Source organism: Dendrobates tinctorius, unplaced genomic scaffold (genome assembly GCF_039654945.1).
Source record: "Dendrobates tinctorius isolate UK_male_01 unplaced genomic scaffold, ASM3965494v1 ptg000120l, whole genome shotgun sequence".
NCBI classification, from domain to species: domain Eukaryota; kingdom Metazoa; phylum Chordata; class Amphibia; order Anura; family Dendrobatidae; genus Dendrobates; species Dendrobates tinctorius.
Genome location: NW_027361788.1, coordinates 19,344,333 through 19,362,490, shown reverse-complemented (window position 1 = coordinate 19,362,490; position 18,158 = coordinate 19,344,333). Strand labels below are relative to the sequence as shown.

Below are 18,158 nucleotides of genomic sequence, written 5' to 3'. Positions count from 1 at the left end.
ATCAGACACAGCGATATCGCTAGTAATATCGCTATAACGTCACAAGTTATAGCGATATTGCTAGCGATATCGCTTAGTGTGACATGCCCTTTAGAGCCAGATTCATTATTGAATTTGTGCATGTTTTTTTAGCTTTTTGCACCTTTTTTCTTTGTGCCATATTCATCTTTCAATTTGAGCCTTTTTTAATTTGACTTGAGTTAATTTGACATACTTGTACCTCTCTTTTCGGTTTATTTAGTTCAAAGTGGGTGCTTTTTAGGGTTTCCAGATGTTTTCGCCTGATTTATCACTTGTAACTTTTCGAAGTCACCAAATTACTGTGTATGCTCGAGTATAAGCCAAGTTTTTCAGCACATTTTTTATGCTGAAAAAGCCCCCCTCAGCTTATACTCGAGTGAGGGTCCCACAAGACAGAGGGGGAGCAGCAGGAGCGGGTCACAGGAGGCAGGAGCCGGCTGCTGTGGCTAACACCTGTGCCCACTGCTAGAGAAATTAATATTCACTGCTCTCCACTCTCATAGGCGTGGAGGGCAGTGAATATTCATTCTCTTTAGTAGCACACATGATCACCAGGCCGCTGCAGGAACAGGAAGACAGCGGCTGAGGTTACTGTGCCTGCTATTAAAGAGCAATGAATATTCACTGCCCACCACGCCCATTGTCCCGGCGTGGAGAGCAGTGACTATTCTGGAAGCTGTCCTTTTTTAATGTTTTTATGTTTTTCTGATGGGGACCATGCATATCAGGATAGGGATGAGAGGGCCATGCATGCAAGGATAGGTATGAGGGGGCCATGCATACCAGTATAGTGATGAGGAGGCCATGCATGCCAGGATGGAGGCCATGTTTACCAGGATGGGGATGAAGGGATCATGCATGCCAGGATAGGGATGAGTCGTCCATGTATACCAGGATGTGGATGAGGGAACCATGCATACCAGGATGTGGATGAGGGGATCCTGCATATCAGGATATGGATGAGGGGGCCATGCATGCAAGGATGGGGATGAGGGGGCCATGCATACCAAGATAGGGATGAGGACGGCCATGCATACCAGTATATGGATGAGGCGGCCATGCATATCAGGATAGAGATGAGGGAGCCATGCATGCAAGGATAGGGATGAGGGAGCCATGCATACCAAGATAGGTATGAGGGCGGCCATGCATATCAGGATAGGGATGAGGGGGCCATGTACACCAGAATGTGGATGAGGGGATCATGCATACCAGGATAGGGATGAGGGGGCCATGCATGCAAGGATGGAGATGAGAGGCCATGCATACCAAGATAGGGATGAGGTCGGCCATGCATACCAGTATATGGATGAGGGGGCCATGCATATCAGGATAGGGATGAGGGGGCCATGCATGCAAGGATAGGTATGAGGGGGTCATGCATACAAGGATAGGGATGAGGAGGCCATGCATACCAGGATAGGAATGAGGAGCCATGCATACCAGTATATGGATGAGGGGGCCATGCATATCAGGATAGGGATGAGGGGGCCATGCATGCAAGGATAGGGATGAGGGGGTCATGCATACAAGGATAGGGATGAGGGAGCCATGCATACCAGTATAGAGATGAGGGGACCATGCATACCATTATATGGATGTGGGGGTCATGCATACCAGGATGGAGGTCATGCATACCAGGATGTGGATGAGGGGACATGAATACGAGGTTTATACTTGAGCCAGTACGTTTTCCCAGTTTTTTGTGGCAAAATAAGGTGCCCTTGACTAATATTAGGGTCGGTATATACTCGAGTATATACGGTACTCCAGTCCACTTTCCCAGAGTGATTTTATGTACGCCTAAAACTTTGGTGCAATTTTTGTAGTATTTTTGTCTAAGGCTAGTTTCACACTAGCGTTTTGGAGCGCAGCGACGGCCTGCGCACGGCCGCCGCTAAGCCCCGCCCCCTGTCACGCCCCCGCCGGTAGCTCCGCCCACCGGTGCATGACGCAGCATGCGCCCTGCGTCCCCCATCTTTATCACAGGGGGCGCAGGCCGTGCGCAGTATGCGTTTGGCGGCGCATGCGCCTTTTTGACGGTGTGCCGACGCAACCAAATTGCAGCAGGTTGCGTTTGGCGCAGGTCGGCGCACCGTCAAAAGGACGCATGCGCCGCCAAACGCATACTGCGCACGGCCTGCGCCCCCTGTGATAAAGATAGGGGACGCAGGGCGCATGCAGCGTCATGCGCCGGTGGGCGGAGCTACCGGCGGGGCGCGGCAGGGGGCGGGGCTTAGCGGCGGCCGTGCGCAGGCCGTCGCTGCGCTCCAAAATGCTAGTGTGAAACTAGCCTAACATGCAACTTTGACTTGAAAAAAATCGAAAAACATTAAAAACAGAATCATACAATCCTAGAATGTTAGGGTTGGAAGGGACCTCCAGGTTCATCGTTTGTAACCCCCTGCTAAATGCAGGATTCACTAAACCATTTCAGACAGAAATAAAGAGCTTTTTTTTTAATTTTGCTTAAAATTCATAAACTGTGTGCACAATTTTCATGAACTTGGCAAAAAAATACCATCAGTAAATGCCACAAGACAAAAACAGAAAAGTGATGAAAAAAATGTAAATAATCAATTAGGCCCTTAGATTATGGTCCTTGCGAAGATACCACAGATTCACTGGTAGAAAATCTGCTGTGTTTTACAGGACCAATATCTCCTGCCCATGGTCCCGAAAATATCTGCAACATAATATTCCAAGAGCTGTGACTTTGAGATCCACGGCGCTTCAACTTACACTGTGCTTGTCGGTGCACTGCAAAGGGTGAAACGTGCACCGTCTTCACAATGATTTTTGCAGCAGTAAATACCGCTGCAGAGATCACTTTGAGACCTCTGTATAGGAGCTCTGCAGTAACTACATTCCATCTTATGTCATGTCTACACGTGTTGCTTGTTCAGGCAGGGAAAGCATGCAATGAATGGGGAGGTGGTCATGTACGTGCAAAATTCTCTCCATTAAAATCTTAAAGACTTTCAGAAACAGCTTGGACCCCAGTTTCCCGATAGATGGGTGTCTTAGAGTTGGAGCCCCATCGTATTAGACATTTTTTTCTGTGAATAAGCCCTTATATTTTAGAAGAGCAGTTAATAGCTCTGTAACAGGGGACAGAAAGCTGCCGCCATAGTAAGGCGATTTTGAAGGCTTTCTTTAGTCACCCAGCTTGCATACAGCTATACACAGACTATTTTCTGCTTTTTCCTCCTACACAAGAGGAATAATGTCGTCCACCAAGGTCAGAATACCCATATGTAAGCCCAGGGAGATACAAATGCACATTTCTATGTTTATTCTTTTTAATATAGGGCACAAGAGAAAACAGCCAGGTGGTAAGACATGTAACTGAAAAGTGGAAAAATATAACATTTTAATAGAGCACCCTGAGGCTTGAAACAAATAACCAGAATATAGTAATAATTTTGTTGATACGTTCTACTGTGCTAAGGATCCATAGCAAAAAAGGATGAAGGTGAAGCACTAGCACTACCCCTCGGGGGCCCATAGACCTTAGATGCTAAATAAGAGAACAGTGGTACTATATGTGGGTGGTGAGTGGGGACACAATGCCTTATCATACTATTTGCGCAGTGCTATGCAGAACTAGCAATATTATTTTTTTTCTTTTAATAATATATTTAGATCTTGTATTAAGTGTTACAGTCAGATCCAGTGGAAGCAATGTTGTCACCTGTTATTAGGACGAATCTTCTTCTGTGCTGCCCCTGGTTCTGTTGCCTCGCCTTCCCCTTTATGGTGTATGTGTGGCGCCCCAGAGGCTCAGTCGCCACAGAGGTACTGCACCTTCTCCTAAGGTGTAGTGCCCCACCAACTAGGTAAGTTGGGAACTCCTTTCCACACTCCAACACCTGCATCTCACACACAGGATAGTTCAGTAGGTCCGCCTAGCAGCTTCAGGCTGGGGGTATCAGAGCACCCTTCGTGGAACCCTGCTTCGTAACACGAGATGTGCTGGGAGGTGGGTGGAGTTAGATATAAAAGAGTGGGAAGGCTTAGAATTGGAGTTCAGTTCAGTCTGGAGGAGAGGCTGAGAGCAGGCTGACAGGAGGTCAGCCTGAGGGGAGCTCAAGGCGGAGGAAGGCAGTCAGTCAGGAGAGGCTGAGGACTGGTCTTAGTGGAACAAGCTCCCTAGGAGAGGAAGAGAGGAAGGAGTGCTGCAGCTGCCTCAGTGATCTGAGCCAGCTGGCACGGGAAAGAGAAGAGAAGTTGAAAGACGTAGACCTGCAACCTAAGCTTCCATAAGAGAGAGAAGGAACAGCGCGGAACGAAGGAGTAAGAGAACAGAGAGGAGTTGTGGGTTGGAAGAGGAACCCTGCCAATAGGTTCTCAGTGCAAGGCCGGGGCCCGGTCCCCGAAGTTGAATGGACACTTATGGTTCTGCAGCAGACACCGGTGGAGTAGTTGGCTGTAAATGCACTACTCCCATCCAAGACTTGGGACACAACAGCAACCGATTTGCGAGCCAGGACTCTGAGAGGAGTCCCCGATAGAGGCTACAGCTGTCTGTCATACAAGTAAGGTTCTAGGAACATCTGACAGGAGGAATTCCAGAGAACTACGGTACTGGAGCTCTTCACATTAAAAGGCGCAATAGAGGAGTCGTTCAGGAAAGGCACATGTTGGCGGAGTGTTGGAGAGGAGAACCTTGACTTGCCCGGGAGGTTGATTGAGTCTCTACCCCGGAGGACACAGCACGGAGGCGGGCACCAGTGGGTACCACGAACTGTGAGTAAAGCTTTGAAACTATAAGCCCTGGTGTCCTCCATTCATTCGTCGCTAACACCTTCAGCACCGCTACATCTGGGTACCAGCATCTATACCATTCTCCGCCTCTCCTCATCCATTGCACCCACACTGGACTGGGAATACAGCTCCACCTGTGGGGAGCTACACCATCTTTGCTGCACCACACCATCAGTCCCAGTGGATCTGCATGCAGCGTTGGCTCAACATCTTACTTGCCAAACACCACGGGTGGCGTCACGAACTATTCAACTAAGCTATAACACTATCGACATCACCGCCATTGATATTGGGTGCCCAGGGCCACGGACCGGGTCACCGCTGCTGTGACACATCCCCCTGACACCGGCCCGGTACCGAGTACCCCGCTGCCCTGGGTGTGAGAGGCGACCCAATTTTGGCGTCACGAACAGGATGACGAGACCCGATGCCATCGGGTTCTGTGCGCTTGACATTTGTGAGACTGTGCTTTTGAAAATGTGCAGAAGACCAAATTTAATAGACATTAGAAATGGCCGCTGGCACGGAGAAGAAGGGCGTGAAGAGATGGGAGGTCCTAAGAAAAGACCGCGAAGAGTATTGGGCATTCCCTGCCTGAATTACTATGTGACAGATACATGGCCCACCCCCCGAGGGGTACGCATTCTGGCTTGGTATGGAGGCGCGGGAAGAAGACGCCGCCCCTGGAAGGAGGGGCAGAAGAAGCCAGTGGCGGAAAGGGGCCAAGGCAGGAAGAAGAACGCGAGAACGCCATTTTGGAGAGTGAGGGGAGGAGGCCTGGAGAGCGCGCGGAGGTTGAGTCGGAACTCCCCGGCGCCATGGCTGAAGACTCCGACCCCGTCTCTGCGATGAACCGCCAGCAGCTGGTGGGCGGAATCGCCCAGCTGACGTGCCGCCTGCAACTGAGGCAGGAGGCCTTATGGAGACTGAGCAGGCCACATGCCCTGGAGGGGCCTACACCACCGGCGCCCCTGAACTTGGTACCCTTGCCACTGGTACCTGCCGCCGCTGCACCAGAGCAGAGACCACACCGCCAGGAGGCCCCAGGTACGTCTGATGTCCCGACAACTGGGAAGGCCCTGGGGTGCACCACGATCACAGCGGCTGGCCAGGTGGTGCTAGATCTGGTCTGGGACCGGGATATCAGTCCCCGGGGGGGGAACACCGGAACCCCTGAAGGTGGTGCCACAGCACCAGAGCTGTCAAGCAACCAGCAACAGGATGAGGACATTCCAAGTACCACATCTGGTAGCAGTTCCCATTCAGCAGCTTCCAGAACCCCAGGAGGGGATCAGCACTAAGAATTACACTTTTCAAATCTCTTTACCCAGGAGGGTTTGTTTGCACCAGTTGTGCTTTGTTGTTTTTGCTATCATGTTTTGTTTTTCTGGTAGCACTTTTGTTGCCTAGTTTTTGCAATGGCAGCGTTTTCACAATTTGAACTAGCGATCATGAACTTGGAGTGATCCAAAAACTCTTACTTGTAAATAGTTGCACCTCTTTAGGTGCCCTTTCTTGGTTTTACATTTAGAGACTCTTTGCAAAGATAATGTTTCTGCATGGACACTTTTCGAAGATGATGTCTACCTCAAAGGACACTGCAAGAGATCCCGGCTGGGAGCGGTGTCCAGCACCTTACAAGAATAACTGTTGAATGTTTTACTGTGAAGTATTTGATAATATGATTATTGAGTATTAGTAACTGAGAAATCGCTGTTAGAGAAGAATTAGGAATGTCTGATCTAGAGATGAGTGATATGAATAAAGAATTGAAAGTAGACAGGTGACAGACCAGGTACTTGCAGTCAGTGTCTTGCGTCTAGAAGAGACAGTGAAAGTAAAAAAATAAATGTGTACTAGAGAGAGAGAAAAATGAGAGATAATGTGTTACAGAGAATAGCACTTTGAATTGAGAATTGCACTTAGAATTAAAAGTTTTAGATAGAATCTAAGATATAATTGTTTCTAACGTTCAAGATGAGTACCTCCTATATTAGGAAGATTAGTATAAGAAAAGTTATTATGCATTACACGATTTTTGTATGTTTCTTTGCCATCTACTTTGTTATCTTGCAGCCCCTGGACGTGCTGTGTTTAATGGGGGGTATGTGGCGCCACTGAGGCTCAGTCACCACAGAGGTACTGCACCTTCTCCTAAGCTGTAGTGCCCCACCAACTAGGTAAGTTGGGAACTCCTTTCCACACTCCAACACCTGCATCTAACACACAGGATAGTTCAGTAGGTCCGCCTAGCAGCTTCAGGCTGGGGGTAGCAGAGCACCCTTCGTGGAACCCTGCTTCGTAACATGAGATGTGCTGGGAGGTGGGTGGAGTTAGATATAAAAGAGTGGGAAGGCTTAGAATTGGAGTTCAGTTCAGTCTGGAGGAGAGGCTGAGAGCAGGCTGACAGGAGGTCAGCCTGAGGGGAGCTCAAGGCGGAGGAAGGCAGTCAGTCAGGAGAGGCTGAGGACTGGTCTTAGTGGAACAACCTCCCTAGGAGAGGAAGAGAGGAAGGAGTGCTGCAGCTGCCTCAGTGATCTGAGCCAGATGGCACGGGAAAGAGAAGAGAAGGAGAAAGACGTAGACCTGCAACCTAAGCTTCCATAAGAGAGAGAAGGAACAGCGCGGAATGAAGGAGTAAGAGAACAGAGAGGAGTTGTGGGTTGGAAGAGGAACCCTGCCAATAGGTTCTCAGTGCAAGGCCAGGGCCCGGTCCCCGAGGTTGTATGTACACTTATGGTTCTGCAGCAGACACCGGTGGAGTAGTTGGCTGTAAATGCACTACTCCCATCCAAGACTTGGGACACAACAGCAACCGATTTGCAAGCCAGGACTCTGAGAGGAGTCCCCGATAGAGGCTACAGCTGTCTGTCATACAAGTAAGGTTCTAGGAACATCTGACAGGAGGAATTCCAGAGAACTACGGTACTGGAGCTCTTCACATTAAAAGGCGCAATAGAGGAGTCGTTCAGGAAAGGCACCCTGACTTGCCCGGGAGGTTGATTGAGTCTCTACGCCGGAGGACACGGCACGGAGGCGGGCACCAGTGGGTACCACGAACTGTGAGTAAAGCTTTGAAACTATAAGCCCTGGTGTCCTCCATTCATTCGTCGCTAACACCTTCAGCACCACTACATCTGGGTACCAGCATCTATACCATTCTGCGCCTCTCCTCATCCATTGCACTCACACTGCCCTGGGACTACAGCTCCACCTGTGGGGAGCTACACCATCTTTGCTGCACCACACCATCAATCCCAGTGGATCTGCATGCAGCGTTGGCTCAACATCTTACTTGCCAAACACCATGGGTGGCGTCACGAACTATTCAACTAAGCTATAACACTATTGACATCACCGCCATTGATATTGGGCGCCCAGGGCCACAGACCGGATCACCGCTGCTGCGACACATCCCCCTGACGCCGGCCAGGTACCGAGTACCCCGCTGCTCTGGGTGTGAGGGGCGACCCATATGTACAAATAACTATACCATGTCAGAGGGTGACAGATGTACCGTAATTGTTATTAATAATATTAGGATAAATGGGCACAATTACTTTAATGGCATGAGCAGAAAACTCGCTGTCAATCTGCTGCAGCATTAACCTGATTACCCGAGAGGATGGATTGTTTATCCACTGTCAAAGAACAACTTTGTCAGACGTGGCGCGTGTCGACTAATTACAGATTTTCCATTTGGGTTGAATTCGGCCGCTGCAAATATTGGTGTGAATTTAACCTCTTTTTCAGCAGTAGAAAATTGTACTACATTGAATCCAGGATAGATATAACATTTATAAGAAGAAAGACACAGGTCTATCAAGCTTACTTTTTTAGACACAGAGGGTGCCTTAATATGTGAAGGCACAATGAGGACATTAGTATTATGTGACCGTGCAAACAGGGCACTATTACGATGTAGAGGCACAATGGGGGCAATATTACTGTGTGGGGGTATAGAGGGGTTATTAAAACTATGTAGAGGCACAGTGCTGGGCAATACTACTACACAGAGGCGCAGTTGGTAATTATTACTATCATAAGCCACAGAGGGGGTGTTATGTAGGGGAATTGTTACAATGTTTATGGACAGAGGGGGATGCTATTACTTTTTTGAGTCACTGAGGGTGCACCATTGCTATGTGCGGGCACTACGTATTATTATGTACAAAGAGTGCATTTTTATATATCCAGACACAGAGCAGCATTATTGCTGTTTGAGGACCTAAAGTAGGCATTATTACTGTGTTGCGGCACAAAGAGTAACTATTACTCTGTGGGGCACAAAGAAAGGTACAATCACAATGTTTTTTAACATGATAATGCCAGGCCGCATGTTGCTTGTGCTGCAGTGAGCAGTCTAAATGTTCTACCATGGCCTACAGCACCTCAGACTTGTCTCCCACCAGGCAAATCACTAGTCAGAAAATATACAGAGAGCTGCCAGCAACGGATCTTGATGATTTGCCCAAGTGCATTCGGCCCTGCAGAATATTCCTCAGGCGACCATTAATAACCTCATTCATAGCAGCCAAAGCTGTATGTGCAGGGATTTCTGCATTTGGTGTACATACTCAATACTGAATAAATCGAGATGTTTAAAAAATTTTGTTTTCATAGTTTATAGCCCACTATCATTTATCGATCCTGTGATTTCCATAATTCCACCACTTTTCCTTTTGGTGTTGCGATTACAGCGTTGAGCAGTGTAATATGGGTGACGGCCTTTAGACATGCTGTTAGGTCTTAGGCTTGAGTAAAGTTATTATCATCTGGCGAAATATCTTTCAGCTCCTCATTTGTATAGCAATAAATATTGATAGTGGCATGAAATGCTAAAATCATCAGAAATCTTCACCTTACCTTTGTGGCGGCTTCTGGGGAGGAGTTCCCGAGGATCCTGTAAAAAGACACAAAATTATGCTTATTCACAAAGCGGCTTTCACATAAGGATTTTCTTTAGTGACAGAACCTATCAAGGAACGTTTTTTTTTTCCATGGAGACTGGAAAGGACAAAGAGATGATTCTGTAGGGAAAATATCTGATCGTTAAGCAGCATCATAGAAAAACTATGCACAGGAAGCTATGGCTTTAAGTGATTGCTGAGGATGACCTTCAGAGGTCAGTTGTTTTTTCTTTCCCCTTTGTTGCCTGCTCTGTTGTTTCTTTATAGTCATGAAGAAGAGAAGAATTCATTAGTTATCAAAAATAAACTTTTATATTTGTAGTTTTTATAGTCGTAAGCTTATTACCATATTAACCTCAATAAGAGTTGAAATAATAGGACCCACGTTAGCTCTTTTTCAGCTGCTTCCTCTGTTTTCTAATCCAAATGCAGAGGAAAGAATCGTAAATCAAGGCTGAAGAGGATTTCTCTGACACGCAGCTTAAACATCTATGGAGGAGGAAGTGATGTCACACAGGGGGCTTTGGATTGACAACTGTTGCTGTACAGCCTAGTAAAATGTAGCAGTAGTTGCTATTGTGGATATTGTCCCATAATCAACATTTATCACCTAGAAATAGGATAATTTATGGGGATTCTGACAATTGGGACACCAGAGTCTGAAAGTCCCGCTTGTGACCAGAGCGGAAGTGAGTATGTGCGACCACTCGTCCATTCACTACCTGCAGTATGTGTGGTGATCACACCTACTACTGCTTCATTAACAGAGAGACCCTAGTATGTTATCGAACCCCCTCTGACACCACCACTTCAAATAGTGTGCAGTAGGGTAACTGCAAGGACACAGTAAATAATGTGTGATCTCTTTCTTTCCGTTTGCAATGCTACATGTGTATCAAACCTGCGTGGCGAACTTCAGCAATGCCATTCAAATTGAGCTAATATTATGGTTAACATCATGGCCTTTTAAATTCTGTTTCACTTCGGATTCTTCTCCAAGAAATTCTTTCCACCAAAAACATGTAATTATTCTATTGGTGACTGAGAGCTTTTAACCATAATCTTTACTGACTATAAAAATCTATAATATCTTCAGTCAGACCGAATTGCTAAATGTCTGTCAAGCTTGATAGTGTCTCTCTTTCTTATGGTTTGACTTCATTCTTACCTATAGTCTTGCTGAAAGACCACAAAGCTGATACACTATCCATGTACTTTGACCAAATGTGACGTCTCTGAAGATGCGCCGTCATACGTAATTGAACCTGAACGTATCCCTGCTTCCATCTCATTTACTTCCAATTCTTCATCTAAGGTACTGTATATTCTCTTGTCCCTAAAGCAATCCATTGGAAAGTCTTGTCTTGAGATCATTTTTCTCTTCTCTCTGGTCATCCTGTGTGTTAAATGAACCTCTCTACTCCTTAGTCATTTTTATTAGTGGCCAAAATGAAAACTAAGACTTTGAAGAATTTGCGGCATCTTGCTCACAGTACACACAGATCAAAACCTCTAGTCAGGGTCATTCTTCTACATCCTCTTCCCATACTACAAGTGTCCTGGGTTGAAATTTTTATGGACTTTGTTATAGATTTTTATGGGGCGCAAGGGTTCATTACTATCTGGGATGTAGTGGACTGTTTCTCCAGCATGTTCCATTTCGTATAGTTTAAGGGACTTCCATCTGCTCCACAGTTGGACCATGTTTTTGTTTCCAGGTGAAGGCCGCACGGCAAAAATGTCAAAATCTCCTTAGACTTTTACTCAGTCTATCACCCTAAAAGTAATGGATAAACTTAGAGAACCAATAATAATTCCACGAAAAAATAGCTACAAATGTTTTTTCAATTCCCATCAAGATAATTTGCCGGATTTGCTTCCTTGGGCCAAATTCGATCAAAGCAATACAGTTTCCAAGTTCTGAGAATTCTCTGTCAAAGTGTATGGTCAAAAGCCTCGTCTTCATTTGCGAATTGCACCTACAAATCAGCTTCCTGTTGTGTACTTCATCTCTCGGAAACGTACATAACATCTGGACTGAGGGGTCATCCACTTTAGCTAAAGTGAAGAAGAGTGCTGACAGACACCACCAGAGATATGTGTTTGAAGACTCACTTGAAGAAGTTGGCTGGTAAGTTTATCATTGGTCCATCCCAAATTAATCCAGTCGCTTTCCTTTAGAAACTACCTCCCATGTTAAAAATTCCTAATGCTTTTCATATTTCCTTATTACTGTACATAGTCTCAACATATTTGTGCCTATAGTCAAGGCATCTCCTACTTCTGCCTCTGAACCAGACATTGTCCTGACTTTGGCGCCCATCCCTGCTCCATTCTCTTATGCCTGCCTCCATTTGCAGTGGTCCACATTGGGTTTCATTGGGTTACTAGACGAACTCCATTGATGTAATCGCACAAGGTTTTTTAAGACCAACTTTCTTATTCATATGTATATCAGTATTAACTAAGGTAGTATTCAGTTTCCATTTAGTTCTGAAGTTGTCTCATCAGTTATCCCAGCTAGATAAAGTATCTTGTCTGCAAACTCTTGTGGTTGCTACCATCTACAGTTAAACCCTTCACCTCTTGTAATTACAACTAACTCCTCTCTGGACGTGTTAATACTTTAAACACTGCAGCATCCCAGTGCCCTTTCAACAAATTAGCCTTTTGATCCGCTAACTATTCGCTGATTAACTCTCTTATGGACTTATTCACATTACAATGCAGCAATTTCTGGACTGGGCTGTAGCCTTCAATTCCTGTGTTTGTCTACAAATCTACACCCCTGGACATTTCTTAGGCTATGTGCACACGTTACGGAATTCCCGCAAAAATTTCAGAAGGAATTCCGTAATTCCATTCCACAGGAAATATGCGAGAAAACCGCATTTTAAGTCCCGCCTATTTTCCGCGGAAAAACTAGCGATTTGCAAGCGTAATTAGCTTGCAGAATGCTAGCGTTTTCCAAGCGATCTGTAGCATCGCTTGGAAAACTTTTTGACAGGTTGGTCACACTCGTCAAACATAGTGTTTGACTAGTGTGACCAACTTTTTACTATTGAGGCTGCCTATGCAGCATCAGTAGTAAAAAGATCTAATGTTAAAAATACTAAAAAAAAATAACAAACGGTGTTTTTCTCACCTTCCGACGTTCCTCGCAGCGTTCCCGATCCTCGCGATGCTCCCAGCAAGTCCCATTCCCAGTGATGCATTGCGACAATGACCTTTGATGACGTTGCGGTCTCGCGAGACCGCTATGTCATCAAAGGTCTTTGTCGCAATGCATCACTGGGAACAGGACCTGCCGGGAGCATCGCTGAGGCCTGGTGATGCTGCGAGGGACATTGGAAGGTGAGAATATGACAATTTTTTATTTTAATTCTATTTTTTACAGGGATATGGTACCCAGAGCCTGGAGGACAGTCTCCTCTCCTCCAAACCGTGGGTACCATCCGCAAATGTTCTGCTTACTTTTCGCATGGTGGGCATAGCCACATTTGAAAAGTAAGCAGAACAATGCATTCTTATGTGTGCGGAATTCCCGCGATTCCGCACAAAGAATAAGCATGCTGCGTATTTTTCCGCGATGCAATTCCGCCGCGGAAAAATCCGCAGCATTAGCACAGCACGTGCAGAATCACATAGGAATGCATGCGATGCTTTTTGTTTGCATTTCCGCGGCAAAATCGCGCATTTAAAATCGCCGCAAAAAACGCTACGTGTGAACACAGACTTAAATTACCCTTTGCAGGCAGGACCCACCAGATTAAAATTATTTCTTTCCCCAAAATACTTTTTCCCTTACAGACTCCGCCGGTTCTACTATCTAAAGCCGATGATAGGCTTTTGACAAAAATCTTCCATCAATTTATTTGGGGCTCAAGGTGGGGCTCTAGAATTAGTATTTTTAAGTTGCAACAAATGAAATCCTTAGGTGGCCTTAATCTCCCTAATAAACGCCTATAGAGTATAGCGGCTGTCTTCTGTCATTCCTTGGACTGGATCTATGCCTTTACCCGCTTTACAAATACCCCAATAGATGAGGCGATGTGTAAACTTTTTAGTCTTCCTGCTCTGCTTCACCTACTTCAAGCTGAGGTCCCAATGGAAATTAGGGATAACCCCCTACTATGGTCAGTAATTTTGGGATGGCGTCATGCTAGACGAATTAGTGAACTGGACCCCCATATCTCAGTGTTTCTCCCTTTTCGAGGCAATCCCTCCTTTCTATAGGGCAGGCTACCTCCCATCTATTGTGTGCTTGGGAATAATGGTTCTTGATTGGTTTGTGACATGTTAGCAGACAATCAGTGTCCTCTCACTTTGGACGACACTGTCTTTAAATACCCAATCCTGGGAGGAGATAATTTTACTATCACCCAAATTAAACATTATGTGGGCTCGATACTGCGGGATATACCGGATGACGTTAGAGCACACCCTCTAAACTTAATCTCCATTAAAGCTTACACAGGGAATTATTCTTTGAGTCTTCTATACAAATCAATAAAACCTTCCATACAGTGGACAGACTCTTCACCGGGCCCAGGGAGATGGGTATCTCAACTAACCGACTGTCATGTAAGAGACCTCTTGAAAGCCACATTACGTATTAACTCTATGTTACCGTATGATAGCTACACAACCATTACTCTCATGATATTCCTCAGAGCATATATCTCTCCAGAGATTAGATCTAAAATGTCCCCCTCAGGTAATTTTCCCTACCCTAAATGCTTACATTCTCCTGCGGATATTTTTCATTGTTTATGGGACTGTCCAAAAATACGGGAGGTTTGGGATACACTCTTGGAACATCTCAGTAATACCTTTGGTGTATCAATCTTTCTTTCTCTGGAGTGGGCCATATTCAATATTCTTCCACAAGATGAGTTGTTTGAGGCTTTCTGTTCAGCAGCGCTGCATTTATTTGTTTGGGCGGCTGCTACCCGCAAAAGTATTTTACATCTATGGGCACAGGGTAATACTCCCTCTTTGAGTTTAATTACTAAGAAGGTAACTTATCTCTTTAAAGGGAATCTGTCACCCTTTTTTTGGACTATAAGCTGCGGCCACTGACATCAGGGGCTTATCTACAGCATTCTGTAATGCTGTAGATAAGCCCCCAATGTAACCTGAAAGATAAGAAAAACACATTAGATTATAGTCACCACAGGGGGCGGTCCGGTCCGATGGGTGTCGCGGTCCGGTCCGACGCCACCCATCTTCATACGATGCCGTCCTCTTCTTCCCTTCCTGTAGTGGCTCTGGTGCAGGCACACTGCTCTGCCCTGTTGAGGGCAGAGCATAGTCCTGCAGTGCGCAGGAGTCGGGAGAGGTCTGGCGCCTGCACACTTCAGTATTCTGCTCTGCCCTCAACAGCGCAGAGCAGTGCGCCTGCGCCGGAGCCACTACAGGAAGGGAAGAAGAGGACGGCATCGTATGAAGATGGGAGGCGTCGGACCGGACCGCCCCCTGCGGTGAGTATAATCTAACGTGTTTTTCTTATCTTTCAGGTTACATCGGGGGCTTATCTACAGCATTACAGAATGCCGTAGCTAAGCCCCTGATGTCAATGCCGGCATCTGTTAGGGCAAAGAATGGGTGACAGGTTCCCTTTAAGATGGACTGGATAGAGTCCATTCTGAATAAAGAGAAATACACTAAACGTTTTTTCCGTACTTGGTCTTCTTTTATTAATACCCAGATATTGTCGCTACGCCAGGGGATTCATGGTTGCTTCCAATTTACAGACTGGTACCTGAGAGAGCAAATTGATGGCAGAACTCCTGTTAGGCTTAATTGATGTTACTTTATGAAGATATGGATGTGTGCCAGGGTGGGGGTAGGGGAGAGGGGAAGCTGGTTATAGTTACGGTGTAATACACTGTCTAGTGCTCAAAGTACTGTGAAAATCTGTTGGATTTTTTCTGATGTTTTTGTACAATTTTTGTACTCTTTGTTCATTGTTCAATAAAGACGGTTTATAAAAAAAAAAAAAAAAGTGTGAAAATTATCCTGGCTACCAGAGGCACGAAAATGACAAAGATAAAATCACCAGCACTGAAAAGGTTAAAATAATAATAAAATAATAATAAAAACAATCATGAAAAATTTCCCAGAGTTTAATTTTGAAGAAAAGATCCTTTGAAAGAGAGGCCTGGTTGTTATGATTGGGTCACCGAGGAGGAAAGCAAGACCAAGCTAAGCCACAGAACACCAGAGAGGTTGATAACTAAGCGGATTGCAGACCCCTGGTCCTATCCACACAACTAGCAGTAGCCGTGGAGCGTACCTACGATGATTCTAGACGCCTCAACACAGCCGGAGAACTAAATAAGCCTAAAGCAAGAAAGGGGAAATCTAAACTGCCCCAGAGCATACCCCAAAGGAATAGATAGCCCCCAAACATATATTGACAGTGAGACAAGATGAAAACACAAACCCAGGTAGGAAAATAGGCTGAGCAAACGATGGGGCCTACACTAACTAGACAGGACAGGTCTGCAATCACGCAAAAAACCCTGCAGAAAATGTCCAACACGTCTGATAGAAAAATACTGAAGTCACTCGACTTCACCCACTATATCAGCACTCTGGCAAATTCTGAAAGCAGAGCAAAAAGAGGCCAATCTAATAAGGGACATAAACAAACTGGCACAAGCAGTAACATAAGGATGGAAATTCAGCACAGCCCCAGTCGGGGCTGGCTGACCACACAAAACTGAATAGACAAAACCAAATCAAATGTGAACAATAGCAAAAGAACACTTAGCTTGAGCATGCAGGGACTGAGCTGGAAACTAAGACCTCAGGAGGCAGGAAAAAAATACCAGCAGGGATAGAGGGAGTCGGCTGTCTTAAATCCAATCAGAAACTCCAGATGTCCAATACTCCTCCTCATTATTAGATGGCAGACCTCTGTTAATTAGATCAGCTTCATTACCTCCTGTAACCACAAGAGGGGGCCCGAAAAGAGAACTCACGACCCCTCTGTCAATATAACCAGCTCCACTACCTTCACTAGTAACCAGAAGTAGGCCAGAAAGTGAATTCGCAACAGTATCCCCCCCTTGAGGAGGGGTCACCGAACCCTCATCCACGCCACCAGGCCGATCAGGATGGGCCCGGAGAAAAGCACGAACCAATCTATCGGCATGAATGTCAGAAGCAGAGACCCAAGAATTATCCTCCTGGCCATAACCCTTCCATTTGACCAAGTAGTGGAGTCTCAGTCTAGCCAAACGAGAATCCAATATTTTCTCTACCTTATATTCCACATTGCCTTTAACCAATACAGGGTCAGGAGGTGCCACCATAGGAACTACTGGCTCCACAAACCTCTTCAACAGAGATTTATGAAACACGTTATGGATCTTAAACGTAACTGGAAGAGCCAATCGAAAAGAAACAGGATTAAGAATCTCCAAAATCTTATAATGTCCAATGAATCTTGGCTTGAACTTTGGAGACGCAACCTTCATAGGAATATTCTTTGACGATAACCAAACCATATCACCCACTTTAAACCGGGGACCAATGGTCCTATGCCGGTTGGAAAACCGTTGGGTTTTTTCCTGAGAGAGGGACAACTTATCCACCACTTGGTCCCAAATCTGCTGCATTCTCTCTACCACAGTGTCCACACTTGGGCAGGTCAAAGATCCACTTGCCCTGAAGAAAATCGAGGATGAAACCCAAAGTTACAGAAAAAGGGCGACATCAAAGTGGCAGAACTAGCTCTATTGTTTAGCGCGAATTCGGCCAGGGGCAAAAATGAGACCCAGTCATCCTGATCAGCAGACATAAAACATCTCAAATAGGACTCCAAAGTCTGGTTTGTTCTCTCAGTCTGTCCATTGGTCTGAGGATGAAATGCAGAGGAGAAAGATAACTGAATTCCCAGATTGGAACAAAAAGTTCTCCAAAATCTGGAAACAAACTGGACTCCTCTGTCTGACACAATGTTCTCAGGAATCCCATGCAACTGAACCACCTGTTGTAAAAACAAGGGCACCAACTCTGAAAAAGATGGCAACTTTGGGAGTGGTACAAGATGGATCATCTTAGAAAATCTATCACAAATCACCCAGATAACAGTCATTCTCTGAGAGACAGGAAGATCAGAAATAAAATCCATTGAAATATGTGTCCATGGCCTCTTGGGCACCGGCAGGGGCATCAACAACCCACTAGAACGAGAACAGGGTTTAGACCGAGAACAAGTCCCACAGGACTGCACAAAATTCCTTACATCACGAGATAAGGCATTCCACCAAAAAGACCGACTCACCAAATCTCTGGTACCAAAAATACCTGGATGACCAGCCAACGCGGAGCAATGAATTTCAGACATCACTCTCTTCCTCCACTGGTCAGGAACATACAATTTTCCCATAGGGCAACGCTCAGGTTTGTCCTCCTGAAATTCCTCCAGGGCACGTCTCAAATCGGGCG

At 45.8% G+C, this 18,158-nt stretch overlaps 1 protein-coding gene across 4 annotated transcripts in view; it reads right to left on the bottom strand.

Moving 5' to 3' along the window:
- Positions 1-18,158, bottom strand: part of WHRN (whirlin) — a 405,157-nt gene that overhangs the window by 117,481 nt on the left and 269,518 nt on the right. For all 4 annotated transcript variants that reach the window (XM_073590838.1, XM_073590834.1, XM_073590837.1 and 1 more), the window contains one exon: positions 9,655-9,691. In XM_073590838.1, coding sequence (XP_073446939.1) covers positions 9,655-9,691 — 37 coding nt within the window. The remainder of the gene's footprint in view (positions 1-9,654; positions 9,692-18,158) is intronic.